This window comes from Aythya fuligula, chromosome 1, assembly GCF_009819795.1.
Source record: "Aythya fuligula isolate bAytFul2 chromosome 1, bAytFul2.pri, whole genome shotgun sequence".
In the NCBI taxonomy this organism is placed as follows: domain Eukaryota; kingdom Metazoa; phylum Chordata; class Aves; order Anseriformes; family Anatidae; genus Aythya; species Aythya fuligula.
The window spans coordinates 75,783,031-75,798,749 of NC_045559.1; the positions used below are offsets into that span (position 1 = coordinate 75,783,031).

The 15,719-nt window shown below is 40.7% G+C and overlaps 1 protein-coding gene across 3 annotated transcripts in view; it reads right to left on the reverse strand.

The window, feature by feature from the left end:
• Positions 1-10,450: 10,450 nt before the first annotated feature.
• The window catches only part of RASSF8 (Ras association domain family member 8), an 85,012-nt gene continuing 79,743 nt past the window's right edge, over positions 10,451-15,719 (reverse strand). For all 3 annotated transcript variants that reach the window (XM_032190977.1, XM_032190956.1, XM_032190966.1), the window contains 2 exons: positions 13,497-13,641; positions 10,451-12,362 (listed from right to left, as the gene is read on the reverse strand). In XM_032190977.1, the coding sequence (XP_032046868.1) occupies positions 12,241-12,362; positions 13,497-13,641 (267 nt within the window). In that variant the 3' untranslated portion in view covers positions 10,451-12,240. The remainder of the gene's footprint in view (positions 12,363-13,496; positions 13,642-15,719) is intronic.

The following is a 15,719-nucleotide window of genomic DNA, read 5'->3' on the forward strand; positions in this document are numbered from 1 at the left end:
GGAAAACCGGTTTAATATCAGGCTGCTTAAAAAGTAGAAAATACATGTGGAATAGGCAGGAACTGCTTATTACAGGTGGTACACAGGCAACTAAAGAAGATGGGAACATGTGTGGGCAAGGATCAGAGCGAAAGCTGCCTGTGCATCCTTCAACAGCTGGGAGAGGAGTTACCATCGTCTAACAAGCTGCTGTCATCAGACGATGTTTGTGGGCACTCCTAGTCCATCAGTAAAGAAAAATGCATGTATAAACACAGGTTGTTTGTGTTCCGGGCACAACACTGGGAAGGTGTATGTTTGGACTGCAGAACTGAGAAATAAGAAAGTGAAGATCTACCACCTGTCTGCCTGCAAAACACGAAGCAGCTATACAAAATGCCTAACACAGCTGGTCAGGGGTGCAAATTCCAGTTCTGTAAATTACAATGTAAGTACAGTTATTTTAAATGACCTTCGAGAGTAATCCGTATACCATGTCCCAGGAGCTATCTATGGGATGCATGCTCCCATCAGTGTCCTGCCAGGCCTCGAAGGCATTCCCAAGAGTCTAGCTGTTTCCTGCAATTGCTGAGCATGCTGAGTCTGCAATAACTGTTTTAGAAATACATTGTAATGTCTTGGGTTTGCCTGGGTTTAGTGACTCCATGGCCATACATTCAAAGGAGTAGAGGGCAATTCATGCGTCCATCAAAGTCAGTGACAAGGTACAACATCACTTTTGTTGTACTTGGAGATCATCTGTATCTTTTTCCTGAAACAAAGCTGCCTGGTCTGGAGCAGTGTGCTGGTGGCTGAGGGCTACCCTAGCCTTTTCCCTAGTGGGTACAGTCACACTGTTTACACTTGTACAAGCCTGTAAAGGGCTTCCCTTTAATGGAAGAGACCTGTAAAGGGCTCTTCCATTTCCATAGATGTTACCTGTGAATCCATGTGACAATGCCATCAAGATGGATGCTGCCTCTTTTGACTGAAGGCACCACTGCATTGTGAGTCTTGAGTTTCTGGCTGGGACAGAAGGAGCAGAGGAACAGAAAGACAGGTCAGAACCACTGCCCCATCACTTGTCACAACAGCACGCTGAGAACAGGAAACCTTTTTTTGCTTCTGATCGGTCCCTGTTACCAACAGCATGAACCAGGTGCAACTGTGATTCAGCCATGCAATTAAGAACTGCAGCAGGAACAGCCCTGTGAAACGCTCATTTTTTTTGACATGTAGTTTCAAACCACTGTAGATCCTGGGGTGTCTTGAAATCAAAATATAGTTATGCCATGCACAGTTGTTGCTTCTGTTACAGGAACAAAATAAATGGGTAATTACAATTTGCTCTTTTTGGATTTGCTGCATGGCTTTCCTACCAAAGTAGGCAACTTGTGTATGCAAGAGAAAGCAGTTAGCTAGGTACAGTTACTTGAAAAAGTAGAAATCAGTCAAATTTTTATCCCCAGTTGCAGCTGCCCCAGAACTGCGTCACCCAGATGGAGTTCCTTTTACAGTTACATTTTCACCTTCTGGTTTTAATCAGACATGGGAGCCATGAAATGCAGCGCACCCATCTGTTGTGCATCAGAGAGTGTATGCATTTCCTATATGAGCCAAAAGGAGACAGAATGATGATAGGAAGTTTTCACTTGCTCTTAGTTCAGGATCTAAGAATATTTTACCTCTTGAAGCTGAAAAAGTGGTGGAGGTAACTGAAGTCTTGATGATCTGCACTACAAGAAAACACAAACCTGATACTTTATAACAAAATAATAGTTTCACCTCCCTGAGCCTTAATAACCCAATCTGACAAGAGCAATAATAGTGTCTAGTGACTGACTACATGCACATGTATGTGTGTGCTCATATATAACAGACTTTCTTTCTTGGGACTTTTAGACTGTGTTCCAACAGTGAATGAAGATGCATCAAACATGTAGTTTCACTAGGTATTTACACTTCTCAGGCTACTGGGCCGTTGTGCATGTGCTTGCATCACGTGAAATATGTGGTTGTCTGCATTATTGCATGCCTGGGATAGACTAAGTCCATTTTTCTATCAAAGGAGAGATTTTCATAGAAGGAGGTGCTTCCAGCTGTACACTTTCTGAGGTGACTGTGGACAAAGGTAGCAGCAAGAACTTATTGAGCAGGATATGACATAAAGTGCCGTGGGGCTGATTACTCATTGCTTTGTCAAACACCTGTGGCTCACTAACTATAACGTAAGTGGATCAGATGGCAGTTCCTTAAAATGATCTTTAATCTCAGAACTGAGCAGAAGGGTTAAGTCTTTGTACTGAGCCTCGTTGAAGGTTGCTCATTCTTTACAGGTCTCCAGAGTAAGGGCAGCTCGACAGCTTGTTGAAGATTTTTTGGGGAAGTGCTTTCAGAAAACACATCGGAATCAAAAAACAACCCCCAAAAAGGCAGCCTTTTTGTACCATGTAACTCTTGTGCACTTTCCCTCTTCAGCCACTATAATACCAAAGGACACCTAGGTTTCTACAGACAATCATGAAATGGCAGCCTGTCACAGGGGATTACTAGTTGCTTGTACGTTCCTAGAACATCAGCAGGCCTGTGAAAATACTGGAACTTTTAGGACCAGCGAGCAAATCTACGCCTGCTCAGTCAATCATTTCTATTGATTAGCTACAACACACGTGCAAGTAGCACTTGGGAAAGGAGTTAGGCTGCCTCTTGTAATAGCATTGTTTTGGAAGAAGAATCAGTTGAACTAAAGTTGAAATAAGAGTTTTTGTTTGTTTGTTATTCTTTTACTTGCCTTTCCTTTGTATCCCTTTAGAAAAAAAAAATCAGTTTAAAGCTAAACAAGAATTCAACTTCAGAAAACCCCAGCTTCCCTCATCACACCTGCATCTTGCTCTTACTCTAAAGTAAAACCAACTCAGAGTGACTTTTTGTCATTCTCTGGGTACAATGAAAAAATATACTTTACTGCAATACTATCGAGATGGCACAGCCACGATCAGGACCACACTGGGCTAAGTACTGTTTGCCAAACAAATAGGAAACAAGACACCATTCCCCACAGGGCTTGCGGTATATATAGACAAAGTCAAAGGGGATGAAGCAGTATTATCTCAAGCTTACAGCTGGGGGACTCCAATCCAGAGGGATTATAGTAGCTTGCCCAAGGTCACACACAGGAAATCTGTGGCAGAGCTGTAAAGCGAAACAAGAGCTTCCCAGTCCCAGGCACAATATAATTTCAGAGACGGAATGCTTCAGCCCATGTCTGTACTGAAGGTTTTAGAAGGGCCTGAGCTCGCATCACAGAGACTGTGGGAACTGCATCAGCCACACGCATGCTGCAACATGGGCAGCTCTTTATAAGTATTATTGTGTCCTTCCTGCAAGAATGCATTTAAAGGTGGCATGTTGTGTATTTTACGATTCCCTATTGTGTGCTGTATGCCCAGAAAAGCTGCTTTGCAACATGGCTTTGTGACTGTGCTGTTCCAGGCATGTCAGCATGTGCTGCTGCCCTCTCGTGTAGACCTTGCTGTAATTGCAGTGATCTGACAGAGTCAAAGGGGGCACAACTATCTGGTGCCCTGCATCTCGTGTAGCCTTTTACACCAACGCACAGCTAACGGACACTGCTACCTTTCTCGTTCAGCTGTGTCAGTGTCTCATCCATGCTGGTTTTGTTCATGAGACAAGCTACATGACAATGGAGAATCGAGGTCATAGTCTTGGTAACCATGATGCAGATCGGCTAGGTCAAGATAACAGTTAAGACAACGTTACAGCAACAAAGCATGGTAAAAGGTCAGCCAGTGTTCTTGGGTTTCTCATCAGCTTTCCAGAAGGGCACTTCTATCTCACTGATCAAAGTTCACCTCAGGTTGATCCTGACTGCTAAAATCAAATAATCTTTTCTCACACATAACATTTAATCAAAAGGAGGTTGGTACACCTGATAAAAAGGGTGTATCGTTGCAGGTTGTGACAGGTACAAATTTATGAGAAGCTTCATGGGCAGCAACAAAGACATTCCAGTTATTCCCCATTAAACGCAGGCTGGCCTGCGTTTTATTTTAGCAACTGTCACTGCCTCTAAAGCTGGATGATACCCTTCACTTTCTATTACACAGGTAGTGAAAGGGGCTGCAGGGCAAGTAACTGGGTTACAGCTGTTGGTGCACATCTACCCCTCTCTCCTTTTCTGTTTACCAGAAGCCTTCCTTTTTAAAATACCTAGGCAGCTAATTATTGGCAAAAGGGTTTTTGTTTGTTTTTAAGCAGACCATTCATATGCCCAGCTGGAACTGTTCTGAAGATTTTTCTTCAAACTTGCATTCATTAAAAAGAAACTTTTATTCCATCCACCTTGATCCAGGATTGAATATTAGTAATTTTATGTTGCATTTTCACACTAGACCTCCCAATTACTGTCTTCTTTTTTCCTGCTGCAGAGGGGTAAAGCAAGACAAAGTGCATAGCCAAATCAACAGACACAAAATAGCACATACAAAAATACACACAGAAGGGGGAAAACATAGCTGGAACTAGCATCAATTTATAGCTGAAGCATAGCATCAATTCCATATTTTGCAGTAACAGCTTAAATGAAAGCATGCTGTTGGGGAATGAGCCATAATGTATGCAACTAATAATGTGATTAAATGAGACGGGGGTGTGGGATATAGCTTATAACTGTTACAGGCCAAATACCATTCATCTGTGTATTACTGCTCAGGAACCTGTCCCATTGAGTGAACTTCACGTTGTTTCCATAACTTTGCTTTTCCTTGATATACCTGTGACTTAGAGGACTGGAAACTGAAAGGTCATACATACTTAACTCATGTGGACCCAAGCAAAATCTAGAGACTGACACCCAACTGGCGACTCTTGCAGCTGAAGATCCCTTCTGGTGTAGCTGCCTTTCACCATTCAACCTCTGGATGACTAAACTAAACAGGTCACTCTGATGACCTCTCCCACAGCATAACAGAATGCAGAGATTCCTGCCGCCCTTCCACAGCCAGGGATTCAGATCAGAAAAGCATCTCCATAAAATAAAAACAAACACAATTTATTTTGCAAGAGAGGTGGACATCTCTTTTAGGCATGAGTCACTGCAGAGCTTATCACACACACAGGAGAGAAACACCAGGGCTGTGTGTACAACAACGAGGAAGTTTCTTGCCCCAGGGAACATGGACAGACCCACCAGAAGCAGCACATGGACACTGGCAGTGGCTGAGCTGATCAGACAGGTGGTAAGGGTGCTCAGTTAAGTTCATCACCTCTGCTTGCATCAAGTTCCTTGCTGCACTACCGCATTCTGAAGAGGCTCTTTCAAGTCACCCACCTGGCAGTTGCTCACACTTAACAAATCAAAGCCACTGGCTGGTGACCTGGCAGAACACAGACAGGGAATGCGTTGCAAAGGAGGGGACACGGTGCACAGCATACCCACCTGGAAAAATCAAACAAATCAGAGCAGCTGAGACTGCCTCCATCCAGTATTTCTGGAGAAAGTGAATGATGAAACAGTGGCTGACCTAGAAATTACCATTAGCTACAATACCAAAGGTAGCAAATACATCATTTTCAAGAAAGGTAATAATGGGGACTGTCGCTTATTGTGTCGTAATTCAGACACTAGAGAAGTTAGTTGAAACAATCATTAAAAATCAGGTTTATAAGGAAATACTACCTAGCTGACAAGGGTGCAACAAGCAGAACCCAGAATGGCTTTTAAATGAAATGGACCATTGATCTGGTCTGGTTTTGCAACTCATTAGGGGTCCAGTTACACTAAGCTAGTTAGTGCTGCAGCAGTCATGCACAAATAGATCACTTTGTTCTATAAAGGAAAGCAAAAGATCAGAACCATTAGCTGTGCCACTGACTCTGCTGAGGGTGCTGGGAAACCTTGGTTACCACAGAAAGCAGGCAGTTGACTTGGACAGATGCAGAAAAGGGCATCTTTCAGGAACAGAGGTCCTCTACAACCTACATGGTCCTTCCAATATGAATGCCACTTGCTAGGGTTTCAGTAAAGCTCATGGCATTGCCTTACTGCCTGTCCACAGTGCTACTACTGTTAGCTCAGCAAATGAGATTAGGTTCCAGCTGGTTTAGGAAAAGATGGTTGGTAGGATATTAGACTACGGACTTATATATGGATAGCTTAAATAACAATTCCCTGGCTGTGATGAGTTCCTTGCCTTGATCAACAAAAATAAACTCAAGGGATCTTCACAGGCTCTGGTGTCTTCAGCACAAGAATTCAGCCTGAACCCAGCCTTCAGTTCCTTGTTCAAAGCTTGATTTCTTCCTGCTGAAGCATGTGTGCACCTTTTTTTTTGTGTGTGCATGTATGTTTTTTTTTTTCTTTTCTGTGAAGATTCTGTCTGTTCAATTCCTCTCCTTGATCATCTCCAAAGAAACCCCTGCCTCTCTGCTTTAAAAGTTAAACTTCGCCTGAGTTGCAGACCAATTCTATCATTTTGGGATGAATATTAATCTTAGTAATAGCTCCTCATGTGAAAACAAGCTCCTCCATCTCTTCCAGTTCCCAGGCAGCATTTATACTGAAAATATAGTTTGTGCACACTTTCTGATGAAGGCCTCATGCTGACCATCTGCGTGTCCCTTGCCCCCAAGTAAATTGCCATCTGGGAGCATTCAGCACCCTAATGCTCAACATAAGGCCATTTCTGGAAGCATTTGAGGTCTGGACATCACCTTTTTCTTTGATGGACACAGTTCCAGTAGCCGTACGCGAGATGTCTGCGAGATGTATAGTGCAATTCCAGCAAACCATGAACTGTAAAGACCCAAAGTTTCAGAGGGGAATTTATTGTATGGGAGCATATTCAATATCTTTCATCAACCGTTCATGAGAATAATCAAAAATAGAAGCTTTTATAAATGACAAAATATAGTTACACATAGTACAGATTTTCATCCTGCACTGAAGCAGAGCAGTAATCAAATGCTCATTTATGTTTTCACAGTTAATTGGCATTGCTTCTCAATGTTAAAGCTTCAGCAACTCAAGTCGTCCAGTTAGAGACCCATTAGTTTCACTGGGTGACCATATTCGTGAAGGTGAATGTTATTCTCTGCATTTTGATACCCTCTACTAAATACAGTGGCCATACTTGAACCGTCTCAGAACCCTCTGCCCATCTCAGAACTCTTTGAATTTTCAGAGGTACCTTCAGAGGTACTGGCTATGCTTGAAATGAGACATCTTTGCTGCAACATAAAGATTTTTCCATCAGAACACACTTTTAGGCCCAGTTCAGAAACACATCTATGGAATTCTCAAGAATGTGGTCAAGCCATATTTGGTTCAAAGGGCCCCAGATCTTTACAACCACAACTACTCGCTGTGTCCCTCATAAGCACTGCACACTAGTCACAGAATCACAGAATTTCTAGGTTGGAAGAGACCTCAAGATCATCGAGTTCAACCTCTGACCTAACGCTAACAGTCCCCACTAAACCATATCCCTAAGCTCTACGTCTAAACGTCTTTTAAAGACTTCCAGGGATGGTGACTCCACCACTTCCCTGGGCAGCCTGTTCCAGTGTCTAACAACCCTTTCGGTAAAGAAGTTCTTCCTAACACCTAACCTAAAACTCCCCTGGCGGGAGTTTTACGATGCATTACATACTCCTGGCAGGAGTAGTACAATGCATTAGCCAGTATTTGGTCACACATGTAAGTTGCTTGCAAGATGGCAAAGGATTCGAACATTCTTCAGCACTTCACCTACTCAAGGCCTAAATGCATTCACTGCATGCATGTATTTATGTATATACCACACACACATACCCTCAACCATTCCCACAACATTATTGCAACAATTCTTCGCTGGTATAACAGTTTATATAACAAGTTTCACTTCTTTAGCTTTATATAAACATATAAAATAGGTCTGAAGAGAGCTAGAACAGCTTTCAATTAGTCACTATATCGGCATTGAAAGCTTTATTTTGAAAACTTTAAGCAGCAATACTGAATAAATAGACAGAATGATTGTTTTGTCATCTCCATACAACTGATGGCCTTCATCCAAAACATTAAAATACTGTAGCAAATAGAATAAACATGCATGTTTCAATGTTCTTAAAAAAAAAAAAAAAAAAGTGTAATATAAAAGTAACACTTTAACACTTGTTTTAATACAGTACAGACTATTAGAGACTATTTTCTGGAAAAAATATCTGAATACAGTTTTGTTATTTACATGGATCATTAAGGCCCAATTCACTCAAGTTAATGCACATCAGGAATTTATATGCTTCAAGATAACTCTCTAAAAATGACAAGATCAATATTTTGCTCATACTCATATGATCCCAGTTCACTAAAATAATGCAATACTCTTCACAATAAAAAGAAGGCAATTAGTGCCCCAAGAGGAGACTTATTTCACTAAACGATCTTTTCCCTCTTACTTCACAATTAAAACATGTTTGCATATTGCTAATGCTAGTGATAGGTCTCTTGCTGAAGAACTTTCTTCCAACTTGCTAGGGTTTAGAAAAGCAAGTAATCTCAAAGCTATCAGCATTTTCAGAAGCAATTCAGGCACTTGGGAACCTAAGTCCCACTGAAAGGTAATGGGAGGCAGGTTCCTGGCTCACTTTTCAAAGTGGGACTTGCATTTCTCCGTTGCTTGGGCATTTAGGATGTTTACCTCAGCCTTACCCTATGGGCTTGCCAAACAGTCACTCTCCCCTTTTTCCCCCAACAACATAGCATCACCAGTGAAAATAAACTGTATCCTCACAGATGAGAGAGGTAACAGTTAATTATCATTAGTAATAAATTACAGGAGTTTTCCATATAAATTCCCTGTGCACTGGAAAATAGTGCTTGTGTATTCAACTATTTAAAGCAAACAAAAGAACTATCATGCTGGCCAGTACATAATATGGCACTTGTTAGAATTAACATGTGTAGCTTCCTTTTTGCTAATGCCCCATGAGGAGGTTTGAAACACTTCTGAAAATGAAATTTTCTATTTTTGTAAAGAAAGAATGAGGTTCTGTAGTTGATTAGAAGCAAAACTCTTACCACCATAATGTGAGGAAATTTTATAACTGTAATACATTATTCAATTCACATTTAATGCAAGGGCATGCCATTTCTTTTTGGTTTATTTACAGAGAGGGTGCAAATGCTACAAACTTTAACCTGGGTGAAATTTAATAAGCAACAGGAGGGGGGGAAGAAGGGGGCATGAATTTGTCACTGTCTCACAAATGTTCAGATACGAACGCCTCTCCTTACCCACAACAACAGTGGTTGAAACTGTAAACATTTTCTAGATCACCTTAACATATGCTAAAGCCCTGATATGGAGGGTCCACTCAATGATGCAGTGGTCCCTCCTGAGCCAGCTCCAGGCTGGCCCTTCTGTCAAATGGCTGCTGCAATCAGCAGATACCTTTAAAAAAAAAAAAAATTAAATGGGAAAATCCTTCCTAGGTTCTATTACGAAGCTGTAACTCAAGACCTCCAAAGCTGCTCCTCCCCTTCCTTTAAATCCTTTTCCTCTTCTCTCCAACCTAAAGAACAACCTGGCAGAAAAAGAGGGCAGCTTTTATGATCCAAGAGTTCAATAACTTCAAACTGGTATCTGTGGGAGACGGACCAGTTACTTAAAGTATGACACAAGCACTAGCTGGGTAAGTACACTAATCTGCCTTAAAATTGCTTCATCTCAGTACAAGGCTGAGATTGCAACAGGCTTTTCCTTGTGTCCCCCTGTGCCCCCATGCAGCATAATTCGGGCCAGACTTTGCAAGGTGCTGAGTGCCTCAGTTCTCTAATGTCAAGAGGAGGTGCTGAAGATGCAAGATATCCACTGGAGACGGCCATTTTTTTTCTGTAAATTGAACCCAGAATGTAAGGCATATATGCTCAAGTACCTTGGACAGATATCGTCCCCAAACTATGTATATTTTACACTTTTTTAATATATATATATTTATATATATATACACATTCTCTTTTTCATACAAAGTTATGGGCACAGTAAACATGAGCACAGAATTGTGATAACTAACAGTAAAATCTGTGAGCACTGCAAAGATTACTCGGGTAGGAACATCTCATTTTCCAGTTACTCACAAGGAAAAAAAAGAGACCTGATAATTTAACCATTAAAAATTCAGAGTCCATTTGGAAAGGTCCTTTATATATTCACAGCCTTATCTGTTGCTGTTAGTCTAAATACAGCAGCATTTTTAGAATATATGATGCTATTAATAAGTGGAAAGGAAAAATGCATTAAACACTCAGGAGTCCTTCATCTACTATATCTTATAAAGCTTCCATTTGTTGCTATGACTAGGACTTTCCTTTTTTTTGTTGTTTCTTTTTCTTTTAAAAAAAGTTCCTTTTTTAAAGTCCCCCCTTCAAAAAAAAAAAAAAAAAAAAAAAAGGAAATTTAAATTAACATTTATCTGCACATCAGTAAATTGACACAAGAGGATGCTAGGAGTTTAAAATTCTTCAGCATTTTCTATGGCAAAAAGCTGGGAGTTTCCTACCAGTGGTAAAATCCTCACCTAACAAAAGGCATCAGGAGTTTTGTCATTTTGCCACCCACTGAAGTCTGGGGTTACCCTTTGCATTTATGTGCTGGGGACCTAAGTATTAAATACTGCAGTGAACATACTGTGAGTCCTGTCATGTCAAGGTGAACTCAAATGTGTGGATGATAGTTTGAGTTCCTACTAAAACAGCAATCCAAATGCAACTAGGTAAGGCCCACCCATTCTCTGACTCATCCACAAGGTTGTAGCCTCCTAATGTATATCAAGTGTCTCACTGATGCCAGAAACTCTCTCTGGAAACTTGGTGTGCACACTCTCAATCAATGTCAAGGCCTATAACCAACGTGCTACTTGGTAGTATCTTTCTTTCTGCACAGAAGCCATTTTGTCAAAAACTTTGCTTAGCTTTGATTGCATTATAGTGACATCAAGATGTAATATTATCACTTTTTTTGTTGTTGTTGTTAAAATAAAAAAATCCAGATTTCCAAATTTCCTTCTTGTAAGCTTTATGATCTATAACTGACTAAGTAGAAATACATCTTTCAAAGGGGCTAAAGCCTACCATTTATTCCTGGGGACCTGGAATGAAATCCTGGCCCTGCTCAAGTCAGTAGAAGCTCTGCTATTCACTTCACAGGACTCTGCCAGATTTCTTCCCTCCACAAAACTTGAGTGAATTCTGGAAAGCTGGAAGAGGATGCTCATTTGTGTTGTTTTGTTTTCTCTCCTCCAACAGCAAGATTTATTGCAAAACAAGAACACTGTAATGGCTAGTGGTAAAAATAAAGTACAAAATCACATACAGTGAAAGCCTCCTACTCTCTTTTGGTGAGATAAATGAAGACAATTTCTTACTTGTTCTTTTCTCAAAAGGCATATACAATGTGGCAAAATATTTCAAATATACATTCTATATAATAAAATATCATCTAACTAGTGCATCCTCAATCATATGCTGTAAATATTCTTACCAAGCCAAGGTTTAAATTCCACAAGTCTTTTTAACACTAGGTGCTTCATTCAAGGCAGACTCAACAGCAAGTAAATCCCACAGACTCACTTTTCAAGCCTTAAAAGGTAGCAATGGATGGAACAGGACACACGACCCACAACAGAAATTAACAAAGTCAGTGGTGAGAAACCATCTTAAATTTCAGCACTCAAAACAACTCTCTGCATTGCAAGTTGTTGTACTTGATCAAATGGTGGATGTTTGTACATGCAAGTTAAAGTCACCTTGTCAGACGGATGTACAACCATACATGATTATTCACAAGTTAAAAATAAAAAAATATAAAAGGTCAACATTCACACGTCCATTGATTAAATGGAATAAATTAAACCTCAGATCAGCTGCATACATGGTTTCCTTCACCCTCAGTCTTTTATTTATGCCTATACATGGAATAACACTTTCCCGAACACTTCTGAAGTAGCAAAAACAAATGAAGGTTTTTGCACTCTAGCTGTGTGACAGCAAGTTCATTGTTGCCAATTAAGAATTGAGACAGTTCCTGTCTCTTTAGCATCAGTGCACAGGGTATGGCTCCAAGTGGTATGTTGGAGGAAGAAAAAAAACACATGGTGGCTTAACAGAAAAAAGCTTCTTCCATTCATCATTGGCAGAATAAAACAAAAGTGTATCTTGTCCAGGGTACCTTGCTAGGTCCTCTCCAGAAGAGGTATATACTGTCATACGTAAATGCCCTCCGGGTTAAAACCAGACGACAAGGGATTCTGCAGAATCCGAAGGTTACTGGGGAGCTGCCTCGACGAGCCAGGGCGCTTCAATGACCCAGACTGAAATGTTGGCTCTGCACAAGAAAGACAGCAATTAGAAAAGTCATCATCAAGAGCAGCATCCGTAGAACACCTGTCTTCTTCCTGCTTAGTTGTGCAGTTAGTGCAGGTTAGAAAAAGAATACCACACACACCAAAAAACCCAAATACCTGACTAGGAAGCGATGAGATCTGAGGTGCACACTTCCCACTCATTTCAAAATAGAGGTATATCTACTCAATATAATTACCCTTCCACAAGGAACACATACACATGCAGTACATTTATGTAGCAATGTGCAGAAAGAGCTTGTACCTGTACATAAACTCAACGCTTCCTGCACACTTGAAAGAGAAACTTCATACTCTTCAAGTGCTGATGTTTAAGGCCTGGTTGTTTTGTCTCCTCTTCCCACCTTCTTACCCTACCAATGCCTTTTGGTTTGAAAGTTTACAGCTAAAGGGAATGCTGAGACAAACAGGTCTCTGTAAGCAGACCACTAGATAAGGCACAACACAGCAGAGGCTGAGCCACAGCAAAGAAGTTTCTGCTTGTGCCAGTTCTTGCATGCATTTAAAGTGCTCCCATGTTCCTGAGCAGAAAATTCTGAATTCAGCTGTGGGCATATGCAGAATGCACTGATCTCACCGCGGGCAAAGTCAGTCTGTACGTGCTGTAACAGCCATCTGTGCAGGACTTCTGGGTGCCTGACCGCCCAGCTGGGTTAGATCCTATTCCCATGCAGCTGCTGTCTAGGATTTCTTGAGATCCAGATGCATTCCTTTTTCTAAACTGACAACATAACCCCCAAGAAGAGGAAGAAACCAGATGACGAGCAATGTCAGACATGCAACCACCCTACGTGCCAGCTTACGTGCCTGCAGCCACGTTGGCCATATTTGAGAGATAATGGCCTAACACACTACAGATAGGACAAACACAGGCTTAGGCACAGTAGGAGAGAAGCTACCAACATACTGTGCTGCATTTATAGCTTTCTAAACCCTTGAAATTAGGAGAAATATTTCACACCATTCTCCATTAATATTTTGCTAGCTTCTTTGCTAACCAAGCGTACACTTGATGTGTGAGGACTAGCAGTAATGCAGCAGGTACACGTGTTGTCATCCCCTTCTCCCTCCCACCAAAACCATTCTGAGCATTGCACCTCTCTCGAGCTCCACATGTGGGGCCTCCACCTCAATGGGGTCTGCAGGCAGCACCGTGACCTTCGTTCCTGTTTGCTGGATAAACTGTTGGAGATTGACCTGTCGCAGCTCCTTTGTCAGTTGCTCCAGTTCTTGTTCCCTGTCCTGCCAGGAAAGAGAAAATATCTGCTGAGCAGCAGCAAGCAAAAAGCAGCATTTCAAGACTGTTTGCAATTGGACAACATGCAGTTCCTCCTTTCAAAGAGAAAACTTCTGTGTGTGTTTTATGTTTTTTTTTTTTTTATATTTATATTTATATTTTATATTTTTATATATATATATATATTTTTTATATTTATATATCTATTTATATTGCTTTTTGAATGACTAGTGGATGTTTCTTATCACCTCAGAAAAGCAAATAAAAGTGTGGGGAAAAAAAAAGAGCAAGCTCTGCCGAAAGTGCCCATCACAACATGGATAGCTCATTTAGCTCTTCTGTTCCTAAAAAGAGAATACTTCCTCTCTCTTCTTGTCCTTTGCATTTTCTACGCTGAGTGTAAATTCTGATGGACAAAACTGTCTCACTCTGCTAGAAACCCTAGCAGAGTGAGGCCAAATCCTGGCTAGTTATCCAACCCTGCACAAGTACGAAGGATGATTATTTAGGCTCTCCTTCAATGCTTTGTAATTCTTGGAATGATATGCAGCACCTACAGCTCCAACAGATGATGATAGTCTTGCAGTAGGATTTTTCTTCCACCCCAGACCCAGCTTCATTAGCAGAAGGCTGCATGGGGATGCCTTCAACAGCCAGGATGGGCTTTGCCTAACTGGCCACACAAGTGATGGGCTAGCTAGCCAGGCAGCACATCCACAGGCATTTCCATTCAGTGAATACTGCTGCACTCCCAAAATACTGTTTTGGTGACACAGGGAGGTTGGGTCACCCTTATTTTCTCTAATTATCTGGTGTAAGCAGAATTATATGTGAAATTACACAAGGACTGGGGGAGAAAAGCTTTGTGGATCTGTTGTAGAAATAGTCCCAGACAGCCCTTATTCACTTCAATCTTGCATCATGGTTGCAATTTAATTCTACAGTTAGGAAGAAAATTGACCAAAGTGATCTGATATTTAAATTAGGACTTTGCAAGTGTCAATGGCTTTGTCACTGATGCGTTTTTGCCTGAAAGGTTCAATCAACGCAGATCGTGTGGTTGGTCCCAACTCTGAGCTACACTTGCTTCCATTCATTTGCTATAAGCTTTCAGAGGAACTGGACTGAGAAATGGGATCAGGCCATCTCCAAACTTTAGGATAATTTTACAGAAAAATTCTTCAATTTATTTTAGACCTACAACTGGGCACTTAGGAGACAAAAAAAAATCTCACTTGTCTTTAATTACTACAAGGCTAATTCTGCAGTGCCACATTTTATGAGGTTGGAACAAAGTTGCCACTGAAGAGAATTCAGCTTAAAAAAATAATCACTGCAATATGCAGGGTAACAGAACATGATAAATAATTTGTTCTTGACATTTCTCAACTCTCTCAGGAAATAAGCTAAAAAATGCTAAGTATTGCCCCCAAATCCTGTTGATTTAAGATGTGAATTTTATATCTACCTGTGAAACCTTAGTGAGATCTTTTACTTGAAGTAGTATGGGGGGTTCTTTTTTTTATTTTTTTATTTTTATTTTTTTTGATTGGTGGGTTGGTTTTGCATTCAACATCTTTCTCTAGAGAAAAAGGAGAGCATAATTCTGCATCTAATCCATAACTGAACATAGCCTCATATTTTGGAAAGCTATCTCTACTGGGGGGGGCAGGAGGATGGTAAAGAAAAGGAATGACATAAGAGGTAAGGCAAATCACCCGACATTTCTGAAAAGTCTACTAAAAATGCCAGCTGTGTTCTCATCACTTTCAGTATAGTGAACTAACATTTTCTTTCATATTGAAAGGTCTAAAAACCCCACCTCAACTTTTCTAGTTTCATATCAATTAGTTCTATCAGTGATAATATTATTTAACTTTCAGCACGCAAGAAGCTATTTCTCTATTCCTAGCTCCCAAAACTATGTAATACAGAGCTGAATTTATTTCATTCTGATCTTCCAGATCAATGCACCTTTAAGTTTACAACAAGCTTGAAAGACCTGAACTTACCAGGAGCTTCCATAAGAAAGTGAAAACCTTGCCTACAAAAGGAATGAAACACAGAACATTTTGAACATAAT